Consider the following 22,883-nt stretch of genomic DNA (forward strand, 5'->3'; position numbering starts at 1 on the left):
ACTTGTGACAGTGACATTGAGTTTGTTTTAGCCCATGAACATCTCAATCAGCAACAACTACACTCTATTCATATGTTGATTATAAAACAACAATAAGGAAATCAAGAGTTGCCGGCATTTACTGAGGTCTTGTCATGCCATACTCCCATCACCTGGCTAAATCTCACTTAATAATCACAACTAATTTACAATGTAGATGCTGTTACTAACTTTCAATCACATCTGAAGAAATGGAGGTAGAGAGATGCTTGTTCAAAGGCCATTCAATTTGTAAAGTGTGCGATCCACGTTTTGAACCCAGGCAACCTGGATTCCAGATGCTGCACTCTTAAGGCACTCTGAGCGCCCTTCACTTCGTACATGACATTGTAATAATTAGCCTGTGTGTCTGGAATTCCCATTAGCCTGCGTGCGAGCTCTCCTTGTTCAAAGAATGCAGTTGTCTTTTGCCTCCGTCCACAGCGAAGTCTCCATTTTCAAATGATGTTTGATGCAAATATTACCTAGTAACATATTTTAAGCCTGCAAAGCAAAGTAAGTTAGAAAAGAATTTCTTCTTCCCTGTCTCCAATATGTAAAGCAGGCGTCCTATCACAGATTCTACCATTGTCCAACACTCTGTGTGCGAGAACGTCTGTATGCCTTTCACATTGAAGTCATGCATGCTGAATCTGCTTCACTCATGTTAACAGATGTGTGATCCGAAGAACCAAAAACTCCACCCCTGTCCCCCTGAGCCGTTCCAGAGCCTAACTTGGACCCTCAAGTTTTGGCACGAAGGATCTGTGACCTGCTGAGTGTATGTAGCCTCTGAAACCAGGCTGGCAAGACTCAGAGCCCCGCTCTATCTCCTGGTGGTCTGTACTTTTGCAAATTTGCCCAAATTCTCTGTGCCTAATCTTCCTTATCTGTGAAATGGGTGATATGACAATAATGGCATCTGCTTCATGAGGCTGGCATAAATATTAAATTGAGCGATTAACATATCATCTTTATAGAGTTGACTGTTGGTAACTCAACTAATTTATATTTATCAAAACCAAGAAATGGAATAATAGCATCCAAATAAATAAATAAGCAGAATTAACACCAAACGCAACTACTTCAATCCTCAATAATATTTTAAGCCTTTTTTTTTTTGTATTTTAGTGAAATTTTGACTTCTGTGCATCCAATTGGCTGATGCATTCTGAACATAACTTTTCAGTTGGTAATTTCATTAACAGTTACCCCACTGCTGCTCTTTATAATCGTTTTCTTTCTTTGAACCACCTCCACCCTCCACTGCCCCTCCCCCCTTTTTTTTTTCAGACGGAAAGAATCAAAAGCTAATGGTAAACATTTTACTTAGAGATAATGGGTCATGGGATAGGCTTGGTAGGTGGACTCCCATCTTTATTCTCATCTTGTAGAATAAAGAATAAAGTGACAGAATTAAATTTTATTACCTAAATCAGTTCCATAAATGACCAGAAGTTCACTGAAACAAACAAACAAACAAACAAAAATGTTCAGTGTAATAAATTCTCTAAGGATCCCTGAAGATTATCCATACCACCTTTGTGATTTTGAAAGTGAGACCACTTTGCAAGTTAGTATGAGCCCTCCGCCCCAAAATTGACATGTATATGCTTTCATTTTGCCTCATACTGCTTCTCTGACCTTTCCCAGTTGGAGTAGTAGCAGGAAACTAAAATAAAAGCACTGCTTTTCTGTGTGAGGCACTTTGCGACTAAACGTTAATCCTGAAATTATAACAGTTGCAAGACTCCTCTGCTCCTTGCTTCTCCTAAGCAGAGAACGACTATGAGATGAAACAGCCTACCGCCGTAAACATCAGGGGCTAGTGTTTCCTTCTCCTCTGAACCCAACCAGGCTGATCTGAGTCCAGAAATGCCTTTGAAGTCACAGAGACCTTCATGTGCTGATCAATCCTTGGGGGGTAAAGAGCAAGAAAAACTGGTTCTGGCACTTTAATATTCGGCCAGGGAAGGCATTCAACTCAGTGCAGAACAAAAAGGTTTCTTCTGTTACAAATTGAGTGATTTTGTACTTGGGTGCCTCTTGGATCAATTAACTTAGGGAGACCTATTGATCCCAGAACATGATTATTTATACTTCGGTACATATTTCCATGAAAGTCAGACTAAGGATGGAACAGAAACAAGTGTGAATTCGCATTTCTCCTTACTCTTAAGGCATGCGGTCAGCTTTGGGTCAATTTAAGTGGAAAACAGCATGTGATTCTCTTAATACCAATGATCACTACTGAGTATTAATATAATCAGTATTAAGTGTCGTGCTGTACTGTTTCCAAGTTATCAAAACCTTAGAAGTTAAGAATTAAAATGATCTTAAAATTGTGCATTCTGAACCCATCCTTTATAGTTAAGAAATCTGAGTACCTAAAAGCATATATATATATATGTGTGTGTGTGTGTGTGTGTGTGTGTGTGTGTGTATAGCTGTTTAGTGGCAAAACAAAATTTGACATCAAAACTCCTGAATCTGTTCGGGGTATTTTTCTCCTTACACCCTCGAAATTATCTCTGTCAAACTTTTTCTCTTTATCTAAAGTTACTAAGTTCTTCACTCTCAAATTGTGGAGAATGTATTCCAAAGCCAGCAACATGAACCTATTTTAGGTCCCTTTATGTTTTAAGAGATTACTAAAATAGGAAATATTGTCATTTTATAAAGCAGTTACATTTTATTATTTTGGTCACAGAAAAATATTCAATACAATAGAATTATAGAGTTTGTAGACTTATAACTTATTATAATAGCATAAATAAAGACAAAAATCCCTGTAATAGTATAGATAGGATACCAACTTCAGTTGATTGTCACATAGAAAGAAGAGGTAAAAATTTCTACTATAAAGTTAATCAGCAAGATAAAGAGACATGAATACAAATACCAGAGAACAATAGTTTCAAAATTATTATGGCACACGGTGACTACAAAAAATATGTCTATCTGTTTTAAATATTTACTATCTTATCTATGTTAATATATGATTATTTGTAATTAATTTAGACCGAAGAAAATGGAAAAAAAACTATAACTTTAGGCATATTAAAAAGTTATAGTTAAAACACAAGTATTTCCCGAGTCTCTTCTATAAAAACAGCCATGATTCACATCCTCTGTCACTGAGTAAAAGTAACCTGAAGGAATATAATAGGACTTTCCAACTGTCCTCAAACTGATTTCACAGGAGCCTACTCTCATTATTTTGAGACATTGGTACTATCTTAATTTAAATGGCTCAATGGCAGTAAATATTATACTTAATTGGAGAGCCTTTGCAGTCGTCAGTCTATATTTGAATTGCTTCATTTGTGAATAATTATCTTTAGTAATGACAACACGTATGAAATGGCTTAAGACAGTTTCCGCTACCTCTTTACATTCTAGGTAACAAACTAAAGTGCAAAGGTTAACCATTGAATTTTACCTGCCTCCATTTATATACGCATACACACAAATGCATCCAAATACACCCATACTCATACAAAAACGAGACTTTATACAGTATCTTCAACTGAGCAAATAACTATAATGCACAGAGGTTCTTCCTGCATGCAATTCATTCTTAACAAAATAAAAAAGCCCTCCTCTGCATACACGAATGCATAAGACCACAAATTTTAAAGGCCAGTTTGCTATTGATATAATGGCCATACATTCCTTGAACATTTACGTGGTTTACCCTAAATTCAATCAGAAATTGTGTGAAATGTCTGTGAGATACATTGCAAACTATCCTCTGCTTTTATGCCATAATGAATTATATTTCATCAAGTATCAGAATGACCTAAATTCTATTTTCTTTCCTGTCCACTCCTTTCTCACTTTACCTGACTGGCAGTAGTATTTCTTCTTAACGCCTTATTAAATAACATTGAACAGTCTAATTTTCCCAGAATTCAGTCCTGAGGTATACATTTCCATTTTCTTTGTTGATCTAGCACAGGCTCAGGTGATTTCTACATAATGCATCCAATTAGTTCAAGCAAGGCAAATGAAATCACATCTATACTAATCTCCACATTATTAACTATAAACAGGAACAGGATGTGTCTCCACTCTTTGCTTCAGTCCATTCAAGTGCAAACCAAAAGAAAAAGGATTTCCTGTTCTTCTTTTCACACTCCTGAGTATGACGATATTTGATTCTGTTTCTCCACAGTAATTGATAAGAGTGCAAAACCTCTCTCACATCCCTCCTTTATTCCATATTGAGAGCTTGATTTTTTTTTTAGTTTGTTTGCTAAGTATAGTTTGATTCCTTTTTGCAGAGATTTTATTTTAAGTCCATTTTGCGTTTTCTTCACAATCAGAGCTTCATTTTAATCAGATAGTGGTCCTGCCCCTTGGGAATCGATTTCTTTTTGCACAAGACAATTCAGGTCTATTAAGATCCAACACACTGAGTTGGAACATTACATGTATTTCACTTACGAGCACATACATTCATTTTACACGATTCCTCAATGTGGCCAGGGGGGTTCGTGGTCTGCACTGTATCCACCTACAAAAAATACAAAAATATATGTCTGCTTTACAGCAATGTGAGTAGGGTTTTGCCAGCCTAGTTCCAAAGCTTGGGTGCACATCTTGGCTGATAGTATTCTTTTCTTCCTTAAGATGTATTTGCAGTGGCCAGAACCTCTTTCAGAAGTCATAGAGATATAACAGTTCCCTACAATTAACAACCCTGGGGCATCTAAATCAATACTGCTGGTTAATCTCAAGGATGCTATCTCTGACAAGAGATATTTGCATGGTAAAAGAAACATTGAATTAGTTGTGTTTCAGCCTTCAAGCTTTTCAAGGCTATGAAATGTCACCAGAAGAGGGGTGGAGGGGGAAGGGGGGGGGGGATGCTGGCTTTGTTTATACTACAAATACAAAGAATGAAATGGTAATTTTGTTGTCACAGTTTTTACGATTTACAAGTCCCTAAGATCTCAGAGATGTGCTCTTGATCTGAGTGTTCACACCATTCGAAGTAGCTCTCTTGTCTTTAAAAACAATCCTTAGATAGCTGTCTCTTTACAGAAATCTGAGCAATTTACATGCTATCAACAAATGGCCTGCTGATCTCAGGTCAGGGATGGATAACTCTCCCCTCAAAGTCATGACCCTAAAAGGGCAATGTTTTCCAACTTTGTATCTACTTTGCACAAATAAAGTGCTGGTAATATCCCTTCAAAATATTTTGCTAACGTCAGTTTTAAATAGTGTTAATTTTTTCTCTGAACTTGCTACTGACCAAGTGGCTGATTTCTGCTCTCAGTGCCAGAAGGTACACAGAGTATCGTCTTCTAGTTTGATAGCACAATTGAGGTTAGTAAAACATTTAGTAAGTTTGAACATTGCCAAAAAAATAATAAATCACCTCCATAGAATAGAATGCTACAGTTCACTACCAGAAGTATTTATCTTTAAGACTTAGAATCAGAAAAGAGAAATAAATATTCCACTCAATTTCCAAAGTAACGATGCATCAGCACACGAGAATCGAAGTTCGAAAAGAAGTAAATGATTTATACCACTGAATAATTGACCAATTCATTTTTGAAAGTAATTGGTGTAAAAAAAAAAAACAAGTAATGTCTAATGTTGAAATTAATTATTCATATTCAAGGACAGAAAATGTTTAAGCATTGCTCTAATCACAGATTATCAATATTAGCTGTATAATTTTTTTTTTTTTTTCAACGTTTATTTATTTTTGGGACAGAGAGAGACAGAGCATGAACGGGCGAGGGGCAGAGAGAGAGGGAGACACAGAATCGGAAACAGGCTCCAGGCTCTGAGCCATCAGCCCAGAGCCTGACGCAGGGCTCGAACTCCCAGACCGCAAGATCGTGACCTGGCTGAAGTCGGACGCTTAACCGACTGCGCCACCCAGGCGCCCCTAGCTGTATAAATTTAAGCAGCTTTAAAATGTCTTAATTTTTGAATTAGTTGTTATCTTTTCCTAGAAATAAAAAGAATATTTTTTTTCTTTCTGAAGCAGCTCTAACCATTACCATAACTTGGGAAATTCTGTCCTATTACACAAGCAGTTTGCATCTATGAAGGCATGACTGATAAGTGCATCTTCCTAATTTAAATTGTACGTTTAAGATGAACATAGTTTGTCTTATTTTACACAAACTATATGACTGCACATTTCATTTCAAAACTGCCTGGACACAAGTGAAAGCTCAACATTTGCAAGTTTCAGATATTGTTTTCCTATTCCCAAATCAACTGCAACAATATAGCTGTAATGCATGCCAAGACATTAGACCTTCCTGTTATGGGCTCTTACTGTATGTGATACGTTGCCATAGACTTTATCAAATATTTAACTACTCTTGTGAAGTTACTCATTTAAGCCTTACATCCCGTACGAGGCTACAATGAACTCCCTGAAGGCAAATGTCATGTCCATTCTGTTTATTGCTACGGTCTCCGTGTTGGCACCTGGTCGGCCTTCAGTGAAAATTGATTTAATGAATGAACGCATGTTTGAGAATAACCAATGAAGGAAATCATATTATTTGTCATAGCACAGTATTACTATTGCCTAATCCAGATATTTTGAAGTCATATGGCTATCTTTGACTTTCAATTATTTGTCGTATGATAGATTATGGCACAGATCTTTCTTGAATTGCAGTAAATGCTTTTTTATTTTAATAGCATATTATTTCTCCCCCTTTTCTCCCCTCTGTAATTCTGTCTTAAATTATGTGTCTAAAATTTCTAAAATTTCACTACCATCTCTTTTTAATCTATCTCATATAGTAGTCATTCTTTTCTCTAAGGAAATACACTATGCAAAATTGCCCACAAGGTTTTTAATAAATGAGTAAACAATTAAAATAATCACAACAAACATAGGAAATCAGAGGTGTCAAATGTTTCATCTTCTATTTGCAAGACCTGACATACTTTTAACTTAAAAGCACACCCAAGAAATAAAATGCATCGAAGTAATAAATTCACCATACTGCCATGGAGCCCAATGAAATCTCTATATTAAAATGATATTGAAGAATGACACTCCATTCCTAAATTTCATTTCATAAATTAACTATGAATGAGCAGGTTTCGTGTTTTTGTGGTTTTAAGTTTTGAGCCCCTGCACAAATGCATCTGTGCACTAACATTCACCTGTCACTGAAGCCAAGAAAAATGGATTCTTCCCTTAGCATTAAAGATTAATGTTTAAAAGCAAAAGTGCATACCTCAGATAGCTTATTGAGTTCATGGAGAACTACTTAGGAATCACCGCTTTGAAAACTGTCATTGGCGAGGGCCAGGGTAAAAATGGAGGTCACCAGGATGTGTTTGTTTTGATTTGAATCAGCTAATTAAAATGGCCTTGGAAGCAATTTTCAGATCACTGCCACTGAGGAGATAGGCTCTGGTAAATCCAACCAAACCAATCTTTCAGTCAGGTCCAATTCAGTTGAAGTTGTATAGACAAGCCTTTGTCTCTGCCTCTCAGCCTTGCTCCTCAATTTGTTCTAAATCTCAGTCAATATGTCTCTCTCTGTCTCTCTGTATCTTTCTCTCTGTCTCTCTCTCTTTCTCTCTCTCTCTGTCTCTCTCTCTCTCACACACACACACACACACACACACACAGAACGAGATGAAACCAAGTCATTCTGGAACACGTTCTACAAGACCATCTCTATATCTCACTCAGTTTCCATTTCCTGACCAAAGAGACTGAAATAGGCTGGGAATTTAATTAATGAAATTTATCCATAAAAAGTTAACTTATAAAACCTAAGTTCTTCTTTTCCAGACTTCCCAATAGCTGGTGAGTAGTGCTAAGAGAAGGAAAGTGAATGATGGAGACAGTAAGAATAGGATTCAGATTCAGGTACAAGAATACGCTGAACATTCACACATAGGAACAGAAATGTCCTTATATTGGTTGGGGCACCTCGGTGACTCAGTCAGTTAAGCATCCAACTTCAACTCAGGTCATGATCTCCTGGTCCTCGAGTTTGAGCCCTGTGCCAGGCTCTGTGCTGACAGCTCGGAGCCTGGAGCCTGCTTTGGATTCTGTGTCTCCCTCTCTCTTTCTGCCCTTTCCCCGCTCATACTCTGTCTTTCTTTCTCTCTCATAAATAAATGTTAAAGAAATGTTTTTAAAGAAATGTCCTTATTAAGTCTAAAAACAACAACAAACATTTTAAAACCATAAATTAAGAAATATATATCTGGGGGGGCACCTGGGTGGCTCCGGGGGAGGGGCAGAGAGAGAGGGAGACACAGAATCGGAAACAGGCTCCAGGCTCCAAGCCATCAGCCCTGAGCCTGACGCGGGGCTCAAACTCACGGACCGCGAGATCGTGACCTGGCTGAAGTCGGAGGCTCAACCGACTGCGCCACCCAGGCGCCCCAACAACAAACATTTTAAAACCATAAATTAAGAAATATATATCTGGGGGGCACCTGGGTGGCTCAGTCAGTTAAGCGTCCCACTCATGGTTTCAGCTCAGGTCATGATCTCACGGTTCCTGAGATCGAGTCCCACATCAGGCTCTGTGCTGACAGTGTGGAGCCTGCTTGAGATTCTCTCTCTCCCTCTCTCTGCACTCCACCCCCACTCTCGCTCTCTCTCTCTCTCTCGAAATAAATAAAATCAAAATTTTTTAAAAAGAAATATTTTGAAAGGAATATGTGTCTATTTTTCTACTTATTTTTATTAGGTATGCTTCAAACCTAAATCATGCACCTATGTAATTGGTGCAGATTAGGTACAAGTATCTGTTGAATGTGTTTTCATATAATTGGCAATATGTAAAAGATCTATGAATATTCATTATTTTGTCCTTCACTGACACTCAAATCTAGAGAAAAGGAAAAGGTGTCATATGAAAAGCAGATATTTTTCCATAGCATAGAAAATTAAATTGATGGTAATTTCTACAATCCAGGAACAGGAAATTGATGTTCATATTTTAGAGCATAAACGTATAATACAGAAGCTAAACCAGGGCAGAGTCACCTATCAATACTGAAAGTTTATCTGTTACTTTTTTAAAAATATTGGAAAATCATCTGAAGTGCAAAATGAGACATCAGACAAACATGGGGTTTGGTGAATGAAAGACTATAAGGAGGACAATTCTGGGTGGTATTTTCATCTTTTACTTCCTTTTTATTTTTATTTTGTTTATTTACTTTTTAAAAATGTTTATTTATTTTTAAGAGAAAGAGACAGAAAGAGCCTGCAAGCAGGGGAGGGACAGAGAGAGAGAGAGAGAGAGAGAGAGAATCCCAAGCAGATGCTGCACTGTCAGCACAGAGCCCGTCATGGGGCTCGAACTCACAAACTGTGAGATCACGACCTGAGCCAAAATCAAGAGTCAGACGCTCCACGAACTGAGCCACCCTACTTCCTTTTTTTAAGTGATGCATCCCAAACCATAAATTATAATAATTATTAGTTACTGCCACACCTGTATAGATGTTTATTACAAAATAACACTTTAATAATTTTACCTTGCAATCCCTTGTGAAGTGGAAACTACAATTTTGTTCATTTTACATATGAAAGAATTGAAGCTCAGAGAGCTTAATCTTCTTACAGAACATCGCACAAAAAAGAATCAGGGTCCCAAAACAAGACTTTTGGCTTCTAGCCAAATGTTTTTCCCTGCATTATCTTTTTCATGATTATTTTTTATCTGACTTTGATGAATCTTTTAAAAATAAACAGAGAAGTTATAACTGCAAATGTCTCCATTTTTGCCATGTTTTAAGGCATAATAAACAAACTTAGGCAAGTTTCCTAAAGTATGTATTTATCATACTCAGGATTCTATCATAATTGTTTAAATTTATGAACACATAACAAAGTTCAACATACACAAAAGTTGTCTACATTGCCAACAACAGAAAAAGACAAATAAGGCAAATTCTATCCAATCAAAGACAGGGAGGCCTCATTTACATGTGAAAGTGCACACACACACACACACACACACACACCATTTGCTAGCACTGTTTGAACTAGGTGCTTAAGAAAAGAAGCCTTTTAGATTGTAAGTCAACCACTGAACTGGCCATGGAAGGAAAGGAAATAGTAATATCATACCAATTCCTCATCATAAGTACTGTGCCCTGACTTCAAAAAAAAAAAAAAATGAATGATTTAGGCCCTAACAAAAGAATGCCTTAGGTTGGACAGCCAAGCAATCAATATTTATTGACAGACTGACTGTTACAATCATGGAATCTCAGTTAGGAAGAATGACAAAGGTGATAGAGCCCAATCATGTAAGAAGCATTGCACAAGACATGGAGAGAAATACAAAGCAACATCAACCAGTCTTGGTTCTGGGGAAGCTTTTATTTATCTTTTGAAGAGATATACAAACACACACATATAAAAGACTACTAACAGTGGGGAGGAAAGGAGAAGAACCAAGTAGGTGAAACTATGAGAGCTCCAAAGAGTGAGAAGAAACTATGGTGAGGGTAGTAGGCTGTGTGCTTGCTGACTAATGGGATCTAAGTTGAGTCTTAGAGGAAAGGTAAGCTTAAGATCTATGGAAATGAGGGGAAACTGCACAAGAAGAGGCAAAACCATGAGGCAGATACAAGGTGAGGTCGGGAGACGGTGAGCTGATTCCCCTACCTAAAGCAGACATTTCTATAATTCCACTCAACTCAATCATGACGTACTTTCTCTACTTTCTCTCCTTAGAGCAAGTCTTCATGTAGAAAGAACCAATGGAATAATTACAAAAACAATAACAAAACCCTCTGGCCCATCCTAAATTAGAAATACACAGACAAAAAAAACTGTAAGGAAGAGAAAATACATTTATCCTGCTGTCCTGCAAAACTTGCCTGTAAGTGAATCCACACGGTTTAAACCCATGTTGTTCACGGGTCGATTGTATTAACATTTTCTAAAACCAATATAGAAATATACTTATTTTTTAAAACACTGATTGTTTTTTGGGGTGGAGTTTATAGCAGACTTCTACATTCTAAGACACCCATTTCTATACTTAAATTGTTATAACAATGGTGTACTACTTCAGTAATCAAAAAAGAAAAAAACGTAATTAAAAAATATATAAACAGGGGTGCCTGGGTGATTCAGTCAATTAAACGTCCGACTCTTGATTTCAGCTCAGATTGTAATCTCACAGTTTGTGGGTTTGAGCCCCAAACTGGGCTCCGTGCTGGCAGTGCTGAGCCTGCTTGGAATTCTCTCTCTCTGCCCCTCCCCCACTTGCACTTGCTCTCACTCTCTCAAAGTAAAATAAATTTTAAATGAATAAATAAATAAATATAAATTAGGGTGAATTGTGAGTGGCAAAAGGTCTCAGGGAGGAAAAGCCAATGTATATTGCCTGCAAAGATGTCTTCTTTATAAAAGCCTCATGCTAGCATTTTAGAAATAGTTATACCATCTGATAAAAGAATGAAGACTATGCTTGACTTTACCAACTAAAGAAAATGACAATTCAGGTAATTTTTAACTCAATAACTAAACCTCTGACTGTAAATGCAAATTAACTGCATTCAAATAAATATAATTTGTGTGTTCCAAACTTTAGATGAAAGGTTCATTCATAGGATCAAATGTAAAAAAGGAAATAAAATCCCTTAGTTCATTGAAAAGAAAAAAAAAAAAAAGAAATACACAAATTAAGTTACCTGTCAAAAGCCAGAGTATGAAATTAAAACAACTGTTTGTTAAAACTCATTAAGTGTTTGTGGATTCTTGTTCTAGAACAGCGTATTCTTAAATGTTAAATCCCACATGCCTTAATTCATAATTTTATTTTTTCTCGTTTTTCTTCCAGATAAATATTTTAAAGAAACATCTTTTTTTTTCTAAATCAGGGAGTGACAGAACTCAATATACAGGCAAAAGCACTAAAGCGGATCCCAGCTCTACAGTTCCAACTACACCTGGCCAAAGCTGAGCACTAATGCATTTCCATTCTTAAAGCCCAATAAAAATATAAACTGATGCAAACTTAACCATCCTCATTATTGTCTTCAGAAGGCTATATTGGCCACCTTGGGAAACAAAAGCGGGAGTGGCTACTATTCATGTGCCAAAGCGCGAAGCTGCCCGGACAGGGACTAGATGTTAAAGAGAAGATGAAGTGAATCATAGCAAGCTTGGCTGTTGTTTAATGCCACTGAAATTGCAATCGTGTGCCCAAAAAATTGAGAGCTACTTGGGAGATCTTTAAACACCCATAGAAAGGGGTAGAAGGGGGTCAAAATGTTTCCAGGTGATGTATAAACTCACTAAGAGTTTGATCCACTAACAAGGGAATGAAGCAAAATGTCCAGGGAGTTAATTGAGTCTTGAAACAATAAATGTGAGATAGGACAAACTTACAAAATCCAGCCATCCAGTTTCCTGCTTATGAAAGCGATGTTGGAAGTGTTAAGAATTGGTACAGTGATCGTGTGGTCCTTTCGTTAATAACAGATGAATTTCTAAGTTGCATATAATTATCTTTCAATGTTACTTCTGGTTGACCAGCTTCAAAAATGTATGCTTTCCGATAGTGAGGAATTTCTAGAAATGTTTTCATAAATACTTTTGTAACTACTGTGGCACCAATGTAAGGATTGCCATGATCATGATCAAACACTGACTTTGAGTACACAGAAAGACATTGCATTAATAATTATTGACGAAATGTAATTGCAGAGATAAGGAAGTCACCTAGAATCACCTCCTACCAAACTGCATTTTGCCAGTGATCATACGGATGCCCTGAGGGGTGACAACTCATATTCAGTATCACGCTGCAGGCCTAGGATAAAACTAAATGCCCCAACTCCCAATTCAGTGGTTTATTTCTATTTAAATTATGGAAATTACAACTCAAAAAAAGTCAAAGATTTTGGGATGTGATTATTTAACGAAGACACAGTAGCTCTAATTCCACTACACACGCCAGTTGTGAAATGCAGAGAAGATCCATCAACTACAAAAGACAACCTTTTAATTTACGGTACACTTCACATTCGTAACGACAGTGGGTTCATCAAAGAAAGAATGGACGGCAATGCAAAACATACAACAAAATACTTTCAATACCAAAACAAAATTCTTTGTAATATAAACATGTCTCCGCGCGCTAAATTTGCAGAATCTCTTTTTATTTTGAAGAATTTGGAAAATCCTAAGAAATTAATAAAAATCGAGCCAAGCTGGTTTTATAGCTAACTTTCAGAATTTTGGGGGGGAGGGGGAGGGTGGTCCCAATTCATATCATATAGAACTTTTGTAATATGCCTTGTATGAAAAGGACAGTAAATCTTACTCTTTAAAATAGGTCACAAGTCTTAAAGCACTTAATCAAAAACCAATATGGTGTTTCTTAACAGAATAAAAAAAAAAAGATTATTTGCTTCTCTTTTGCTCCTTTGTCTTATAAGTGCAGTGTGATGTATTAGTTTAATTAAAGTCTACCAAATTATCATAAGGATTTTATGTGCTGCAAATAATTGGCTTTTTGTTCTCTGCTCACTTTTTGTTAATGGAAGCAGAACATTTTTTTTATGATACTTAGTGTAAGATACCAGAAAACTACAGGGAAGAAAGGCAAACGAAGTGCCTAATGAAGTGACCTTTGTCATCTTGGACATGAAATAAAATGAAGCCTGCACTAATGCAATGAAAATAAGTCAACGTTTCCAAAGAGTTAAGAGGATAGGTAATATTCTGGCTCAGAGCCAAACCTTACCAAGAATCCTACCATATATAAAAATGACAATCCCATTAACATGAAAAACTGATAGGCCCTAAAATGAAGTAAAATGTATAAATAGATCATGTTGTAAGATTTTTTTTTCTTTTTTTAGTGTAAAGCATAATGAATCAATCTTTTTTATGGGACAGATTTAGGTGAAATAATCCAGACAAAGTACACTACCAGTTATCTCCTTGATAAGAGACAAATTAAGCACACAGTGAATAGGAATTAATGAATATGTCATATTAAGTGAAAGTGGTTTCAGGACATAACAGTCCTAACATAACCCCTTTTGCCAAAAGTGAGTTGAAACAAATTATAACTGAAATATACATTCATTTACATAGCAGAAAAAAAACAGAACAACCTGTGAACATTCAATCGGTTCACTGAGTAATTGTGGAATGTGAAAGATAGAAATTACCAGCGATTTTCTTATTATATAATCCCCAAAGCATATTACAGACTGTGCATAGGACATATGAGAAAAGGAACAGTGCTTCTTTGGTTAAATAATAATTTAAAATGTGATCGCTATTCATTTAAGACGGTCCTAAAAGAAACATAATCTATATAGTGTAGACTTCTGGAAAATTTGAGCTTAACTATCTGAATCACTTTTTTTTAGGTTTATTTATCTTGGAAGGGGACAGGAGGGGCAGATAGAGAGAGAGAGAGAGGGAGAATCCTGAGCATACTCTGAATTGTCAGCTCAGAGCCTGATGCAGAGCTTGAACTCACGAACTGCGAGATCATGACCTGACCCAAAACCAAGAGCTGGACACTTAAAGGGACTGAGCCACCCAGGCGCCCCAGTGATAACACTGTTCTCAAAAATAGGCCTTGTCAAACTTGCTATACCTTTTCAAATATGCCCACCATTTTTCAGGTAGAGAATATTATCACATTTTTTTATATCCATAAAAAGTTAAGCATCTAATCTTAGGTTTATTGAAACCCTTCCTCTGTTTTACTTGCTTGCTCTCTATTACACACACACACACACACACACACACCCCAAAATAATAATTATATCATTACATTTCTGAAGAACCTCCAATAGTGTAAGTAACGCGATACTCAGATGGTGTTAAGCCTGTAAATTTTCCTCTCTTCTTAAAGGCAGTCCTTGTGAAATCTCATTGATTGCAAAGCATGCCAAACTCATCATTAGGCCAAGAAAATGATAGTCTTCCCACCTCATGATACATTTTTTGAAGATACTTCTCTCATTGGTTCTCTCTAAAGAAATAACTCCTAGGAAGGGCTTCCTCTGCGAGTGCACATGTATGTTTCGAACAGATACACTTGATTTACTCCATTTGTTTTAAGCCAAAGAATGAAAGGGAATCTTTGACAAAACTGTCATCTTTAAACCACGGTGATATTTCATTTTCCCCTCTGCACTATTTAGATTGCCTGGAACTGAAATGTTTCCAGCCGCTCCTATGTCCAATTTTTCAAAGCTGTCACTTCCTAGCAAATCTGCTTAAGCAAAATACTTATGTTGTTAGAAAACAGAACAAACATGCATTATAAAATACATTTCATTCTTTTTTTGCAGGTCAAAGTCTTCCTCAAGAATGGGAACTTGGAAGAACATGTGGAAATAAATTAAAAAATGACTGTGATGGATTGGCTTAAGTCAATGAATCTGGTGCACTTCTGATTAGTTTCCACAGATACACTTGGACTTAACTCAGTAGAGTTTTCCACACAATAATCTTATAATCAAAATGTTATTTTCAATGCACTCACTAAAGGTCATGAAATTGAAAAAGAAAAAAAAAATCCAGAGGAAAATGAGACATTGAAAGATGACCATGGTTACTCTTCCTCAGTCCATGTCTGTAGCACCTATTATAATGTACTTGTCAACATTCTCTGTCCTGGAGGGTAACAAAAAATCACCAAGTGTTACACTTATAGACCTCTAGCTTTTCTGAATTATGAGCATCACATCCCACAGTACCTGACTAAATAAAAGCATAGCGGAAACAAAATGCCAAATAATGATTAAGCAGCTTCCAAAATGTGAGAAGAAATATGTTTTTAAAAGATTCAGTCATACCGACTTGAAATATTCCTCAATATTCTCAACAGAGAGAAGACTTTCTGGATACACACATATACACATCCTCCTAATTGTGTATATGTAGATATGCAGCGTATATATGTATCACACGTGAAACTTTTTTTTCCCATGTGTGCATGATTACACAATTCTGGCTTAAATCTCCCCAAGTTTCTGCAATAAAAATTACCTAAGAGTTACAATTCCTTCCATTACTTTAAGAAGCTAGTCGTGTCTCAGCAAAAGCCAAGACTGCTTATGGTCTACAATCTGAAACCCAGTTCTCTCTTGTCACCTTAACACTATATCTGACACCCTTTAACACCACAAAATCAATACCCTGGAATGTCATGGTTCTCTGATGGCCCACAAAGTCAAGGCGTAATCAATTTCAACTTCCTTACTGGACAGAAATAGACTTAGACAAATAAAAAAAAAAAGATTCCATTCAAGTTAAATTCAATAAAACAAAGGACTAAAGGTAGAGAGAGTCAAAGTTGTTAGAATTCAGTCCAATGCATTTAAACTGAAATCTAGATCCAGTTTTAAATCTCACTAAATTTCACATTCAGCCAAAAGGTATGTATCAAAAATTCGAACAAGCCTAGAACCTGCTCCAATCCCCGGATTAAGAAATACTGCCAATTAATTATCTGTGCGTACGTGTGTGCCTTTGCTTCATTGCATTAATAAGCAGTAGCGAGAGGATGGTATCTGAGTTCTTTATTGTGTTTCCCTACAAAAGAGGATAATTTTTGGCTTCACTGTTCAGGAAGAGCAGGAATCTTGTCTTTCTTCCCATAAGCTATGTATCATGTCCCTAGAACAGACCATTTAGGGTTTACAAAGAGTATGCCCTTAATATATATTGAATTAGTGTATGGAAATCAATGCATGCATTAAATATAATCTGGTACCTAAACTCTACTGAGGGCAAAACGTTCTTCTTTCTTGTTCACAGCTGAAGCCATGGCTTCTATATTGCCCAGCACATAGCAGGGACTCAGTAAACATCTGCTGATTTGAATGAATAAAGAATGCCTCCTCTTTTATTAGTCACTTTCTAGTACTCTGTGGAATTGAAAGTATAGAATGTGGACTTCAAAAGTTTTTTTCCTATAATGAATGAATGAATAAATAAGTAAATAAATAAATAATTGTAATTTAAATATATAAATAATTTATTAAATAAATATTTAATTAAAAAAATATATGTGGTTTTAGTTTGCTCCCAAATTTTGATTTAAATACAAACACTTATTATTTAGTCATGCTTAGGAAAGCCAGGCCTGAGAGTCAGGAGACATGGAGTGCAGTTCAGGTTCGCTAAGTTCCTATGGAACTTTGCCTCTCCAGACCTCTCTAGTCACATCTATAAAATGTAAAGGAGGGATATGGAGAGAACACGGTGGTCCTCAGGTGTCCTCTTGGGAATATGTAGGTATATACCCTCTTGGGTATGTGCAGAGATATGAGTTCAAAAGAAATCAATGAAAGAGGCTCTACAGGTCAGAGAAAAGCTGGAAAGCAATCTTATTAAGAGAGGTAAAAGAAACTGGAGTTATTCAATTGAGCAAAGAAAATGCTGAAATGCCTAAGTGAAGTAAACCTTTGTCAGAGGTCTTACAAGCGCGTGGTCCCAAGTTACTCCAGGTCCCAAGTCCCTGAGTTATTCCTTCCAGTCCCGCTAAGGCAGACAGCAGAGGTTAGCTCACTCCCTTGTCTTCCTAGGCTATTGCTACCAAAAGTAAAAATAAAAACACGCCCCCATCTGGCTTTCTCCTAGGGGAAGGGATGAGACAAAATTCTGGCCAATAAGATACAGCGAAATGTCTTTGTGGAGGGAACCCCTCAGGATAAAAAAGAAAGGTGGTCACGGAAAGTTTCTCATTTTTCTTTTTGTTTCTCTTCCTTCTCCCTGCCTGAAATGGGAACAGAGGGGCTTAGAGGGGCAGCATCCAATTTGGGAATAGGAGAAGGAATACCCAAACCTGAGGACAGTGGAGCAGGAGGGAAGCTCACTAAAACTTGCTGCCTAATGACTTCCTGAATCTTATTATAAGGAAAAAGTAAGCCCCTCGTTTAACTATGGTTAATGTTTTACCAATTACTTGCAGCTAAATGCATTAATAAGTGACATATCTGCTAAGGGAGAAAACGGAGAGAAGGATTAAAAAAAAGAAGAAAGGGGTGCCTGGGTGGCTCAGTTTGATAAGTGTCTGACTTCAGCTCAGGTCATGATCTCAGGGTTTGTGAGCTCGAGCCCCACATCGGGCTCTGTGCTGACAGCTCGGAGCCTGGAACCTGCTTCCGATTCTGTGTCTCCCTCTCTCTCTGTCCCTTCCCCGCTCACGCTCTGTCTCTCTCTGTCTCTCAAAACTAATAAAAAGTAAACATGAAAGAATTGAAAAAAAACAGAATAAAAATAAGAAAAAAAGTATGATTGCAAGGTCCCTTGTACTTGTAAGTTCCTTGATACTATTAGGTATCTAATACAGGGCTGTGGGTATCCTTGGTCTGATCACCCACCATGGTTCACAAAATTTTATATCACTGACACCATGCAGAAGGGAGGCAGTTTTTCAGTGTAAGAAGCTCTAAATCAAGAATCAGAAGACATGAATGTTACTTCTGGCTCCGTCACTTAATAACGCACTTAACTTTCAACAAGAGTTTCTTCAATATGAAATCAAAATCATAACATGTAGCTGATAGGGAGGTTGTTAGGATTAACAATATAATGTGTACAGAAACAGTCTCAAGTGTCCAGTGCTTTATCAGTAGCTATTTATATGAAATAATGTTGCTAAAACACTTAGGTTTAGGTTCTGGAACACAGTGAATGCTTATTTATTATTATCACTGTTGTTATTGTTTGACAGCGTCTGCCCATATTATCTTCTTTTCTAGAATATCATGCTACAGGGGTCGACCCTAAGCATACTCCTTTTGCCTCATGACCCATGTCTCGGGATCATGGCTGATTGAAATAAGATTCAAATCTTAACCCTGATGGAGTTAGATTTTCTCTCTCTGGCATTTGAAACTGGTACCCAGAAAAAGTACCAGTCTTGTAGGCAGATGGAAATGTAGTTAGGTGTACTCAGGAAGTATGGAGTTATCAGCCATAATTGACCTTGGAGAGCAGAAAAAGTAAAAAGATCATCTCCAAAGCAGGAAGAAAAAGCGGACGCACACATATAAGAGAGGCAGGGTCGGTGAGAGAAAGCAGGTGCTGGTGAAGTTTAATGTCCAATCCAGCTCTGAAGACTGAGTTCCATGCTAACATAACATATCTTGAGCTAATTTCTTTTGCAGGCAAAGAGTTGCTAACTAAATAAATATATTTGTTTTGGTTTTAGCATTGAAATGTGTTACTTAAGTTATAAAAAATCTGAACCTGTGAAAGTTTTATCAGGCCATAGATAATTCCTTTCTGTTTTACGTTACCTCTATGATTTTGACTTAACAAGACATAGAGAATCCAAAACAAAGAGTACTTCCCGATTTATTTATGATTCCTAATGGCTGCAACCATTAAAGAAAATATGAGATTAGTTAAAGTCCTGAAGCTACAAAATATTTTTAAGCCGTGTGTCTTCTTGCAAGGTAAATCGAATGAAAATCATAGTTATATATACAACTTTCCACTTTTCTCTCCTGTGAATAGCAAAGAGCCTGAGGAAGAAAATACAGATTTTAGGCACCAGGAAATGGAACTGACCCATTTCTAAACCTCCCTGATTATTTAGTGAATGCTAAGATCCTCCGAGTACATCATGGTACCCAAACTCTAGAATCGAAGTATGGGTTTTCTGAAGGTGGGTACAGCCAAATTGCCAAAAGCTTTTGGATGGAGTCCCAGAATGTGAGGGTTTACGTGTACGGTCTTGTTTTGTTTCGTTGACAATGAAGAGAAACTCTTGAGTTTCACTCTAATCCTGGTTTCGCAATCACCCTTTTTCAGATGTAAGACTGTTCCAATATGGTCAGTTTTATGTCGGACAAAATTATAAATTGGTTCAAAATGAGAAGTACAGATTAATATAAGAAATGTAGGGGAATATTTCTATCTGGTGAGAATAAACAGATCAAATAACGCATGTGTCCTGTTTAAGACGTTTGGGTAACTGATTTTGCCAATGAAACATAAGCTTTCAGTGGAAAGAAGATTTATGACATGACCTTCCAGAACAGAGAAGACCCATATTTAGAGTGTTTACACCCAGTTTAAATTGTCACAGCTTAGATCTAAGCCACCTGATCATTTTTGGGATTCAGTGGGGAAAAAAAATAGTGATATAGGGGTGTCTGGGTGGCTCTGTTGGTTAGGTGTCTGACTTCAACTCAGGTCATGATCTCACAGTCTGTGGGTTCGAGCCCGGTGTCAGCCTCTGTGCTGACAGCTCAGAGCCTGGAGCCCGCTTTGAATTCTGTGTCTCCCTGTCTCTTTGCCCCTCCCTTGCTTGTGCACTATGTCTCTGTCTCAAAAATAAATAAACATTAAAAAAATTTTAAAGTGGTGATATAAAGTAAGTTTATAAGCTTATATCTTGCATAGCTTCTTTAACAATCAGTCTTGAAGTGTACACGGATTGTTTTTTAAAGACGAATGATAAATTATGTTTGTTTTTTTTCCCTCAAAATTTGCATCATTGTATCATTTCAGCAATAACCGATGGAATCTTGTCATAATTATTAAATAAATTGTCTTCAATTTTCCAATTTCATTCTTAGGCATTTAATTTTGACAGGCTTCTAATTTCCAATGATCTGAAGCACAGATTATAACTATAATTATAACTTCTATGCTAGAAAGGTAGTTAACATGATGCAATTAGTATTCATGGGGAGGATGCATCTATAAAGAAAGAAAAGTGGTATATGTGATCACTTAGCCCTATATTCCCACCTGAGTTTCATATTTTCCCTCCGATTTAGTTTACCCCAGTTTCCTTAACAAAACATGGGTAACAAGGCTAAGACGGTCAGTGCTATTTCCACCCGCTAAGAAGCAGAAGTCATAAACCAGTCTCAAATCATAATCCCATAACGAAAGAAATCTGCCAAAATACATGAAAACAAGAATGATTTATTTCTTGAAAGAAAAGAAAACCCAATGGGCTATTTCAAGCAAGGACAGGTGGAATTTCGTGCATTAGCAGTATCTGTGGGATCTACTTTTAGAACAGAGACTCCTCGTTTGAAAACAGCGTGAAAAGATACTCATCCGCAAGAGGAGGAAGCCCTTCATGGTCCTCTAATCAGAACATCGTGCCCTTATATCATCTGCCCTTTCATCTTTCAACTCAGAATATCTCCCAAGCCTACTCCAGTGACCGACCACTATCTGTGCAGCACTCTTCATAAATTCAATGGGTGTTTTGCAGAAACAAAGCCTGCAGGATTGGGCGTTTCCGACTAAATTTTGCCTGCAAAATCAAGAGTATAGCTGAAAATGCCCATTAATGGTACAAAGCACAAATGATAAAACATCAGCTATAGAAAAGCCCTTTATGGACTAAAAATATCCCCTATATAATCTATTCCTGACTTTGCAGGATAGCTCACCAGAATATTCACAATCAAAGCCATCCAAATAAATTCTTGCCGAAAAGTAAATGCTGCGTGAAAAGTGACCTCTTGGCTAAAGAGGAGTAGGGAAGGAGAAAGCAAAGAAAAAAAAAAGTCATTATATATTTAAGTAATCTCATTTTATAGTTATTAAACTTTAAAGCACACAAAGCCTGCAACATGGCAGATCGCAATGCGTTAAGATCCTCAAAACGGGACAGACAGCAGATAAAAGGGCCCTAATGAGCATGATGGAGTATGTCTCAAAACAGAAACGTCTCAAAATTAAGAATTAAGAAATAACAGCAAGCACAGCTAATGGGAAAACACACCCAGGGAGAAATTTCATTGTGAGTCGAGACCTGGAAAGGCAAGTCTTAAAGCCAAATGGAGGCTTATGAGGCAAATACACGCATGCCAGGCAGGCAGTGAAAAAAAAAAAACAAAAAAAAAAAACAAAACAAAACAAACAAAAAAAAAAAAAAACCTTGAAAGAAGATCAACACAGATGGGAACGAGCTAGCTGACTTGCAGGAAGCCATGCGGAGTGACAGCTCCGCAGTGTCTCCACACCTGATCTGGCAGCGGGGGCCTAAGGGGCAATGCTGCAGCCAAGTCAGCGGGGGTCCTCGGGCAGATGTGGCTCCGCACTGGAGGCTGTGGGCCGGGGCGGGGGTGGGGGCCCGGTGCCCAGGAGCCCGCAACTCTGCAGGTGGGGTCTCAAAACTACATAAAAATTAAAACTCGGTACTGGACTCACAGTTACTTAACTGGATGCAAATTCTACTTCAATTTCGGGGGAAATTTATCAGGAAGGAAATGTCTGCCAATAATCGCCGTGAAAACATTTACTTGCCCCCCATTCCATGCCGCTCACGAGATTCAATTACTTTAAATAATATATGAGCGTGGAAATAAAATCATTGGCCATATTAGATCCATTCGGTCATAAAAAAAAATCTGCCTTTTTAAAGCTACCTGAAACTATCGTCACCTCCTAAATTTGCTCCCCAATATTTGATTGAAGAAATTTGGTTTAAAGTGATGCTTTATATCAATTTGTGGTCACAGCAAATATCATCACCTGTTGGTCCAAAACTTGTCGAGTTGCTAAACACAAGTCCCTCCAAGAGAGGTTTCTAGGTGCTTTTGAAGACACATGAGAAAGCAGAATAACAGATATTGAAAATCAAGTCATGGATAGGATGGTATATATAACCCACCAGCATCTGGTTAAATAAATTCATTGACATCGTAAAAAGCAAAAGAGTGTCTGTAAAACACTTTTCTCTTACTTGAAAACTTCCCACTCGGAATCTTTCACTTAGTTGCAATATTTATTGAGCCCAATTTCCTGCTTTAGTGTGACTGAATTGCAGGGAGTTAATCTCAGATTCAGACTGACTGAGGTCTTTTCCTATCTCCTTTGCAAACGGAGCTTCCTGGGGAAGCTGAAAAAGAACCAAATG

General features: G+C 37.2%; 1 protein-coding gene across 7 annotated transcripts in view; it reads right to left on the reverse strand.

Moving 5' to 3' along the window:
- PCDH7 (protocadherin 7) overlaps positions 1-22,883 on the reverse strand; it is a 421,068-nt gene that overhangs the window by 351,364 nt on the left and 46,821 nt on the right. Inside the window, exon 2 of one of the 7 annotated variants that reach the window (XM_047856164.1) lies at positions 2,740-4,537. The exons of the other annotated variants lie outside the window; for them this stretch is intronic. Within the exon in view, the coding sequence (XP_047712120.1) occupies positions 4,460-4,537 (78 nt within the window). The 3' untranslated portion in view covers positions 2,740-4,459. Of the gene's footprint in view, positions 1-2,739; positions 4,538-22,883 lie in introns of those variants that run through there. 7 annotated transcript variants of the gene reach the window in all.

The sequence above is a fragment of the Prionailurus viverrinus genome, chromosome B1 (genome assembly GCF_022837055.1).
Source record: "Prionailurus viverrinus isolate Anna chromosome B1, UM_Priviv_1.0, whole genome shotgun sequence".
NCBI classification, from domain to species: domain Eukaryota; kingdom Metazoa; phylum Chordata; class Mammalia; order Carnivora; family Felidae; genus Prionailurus; species Prionailurus viverrinus.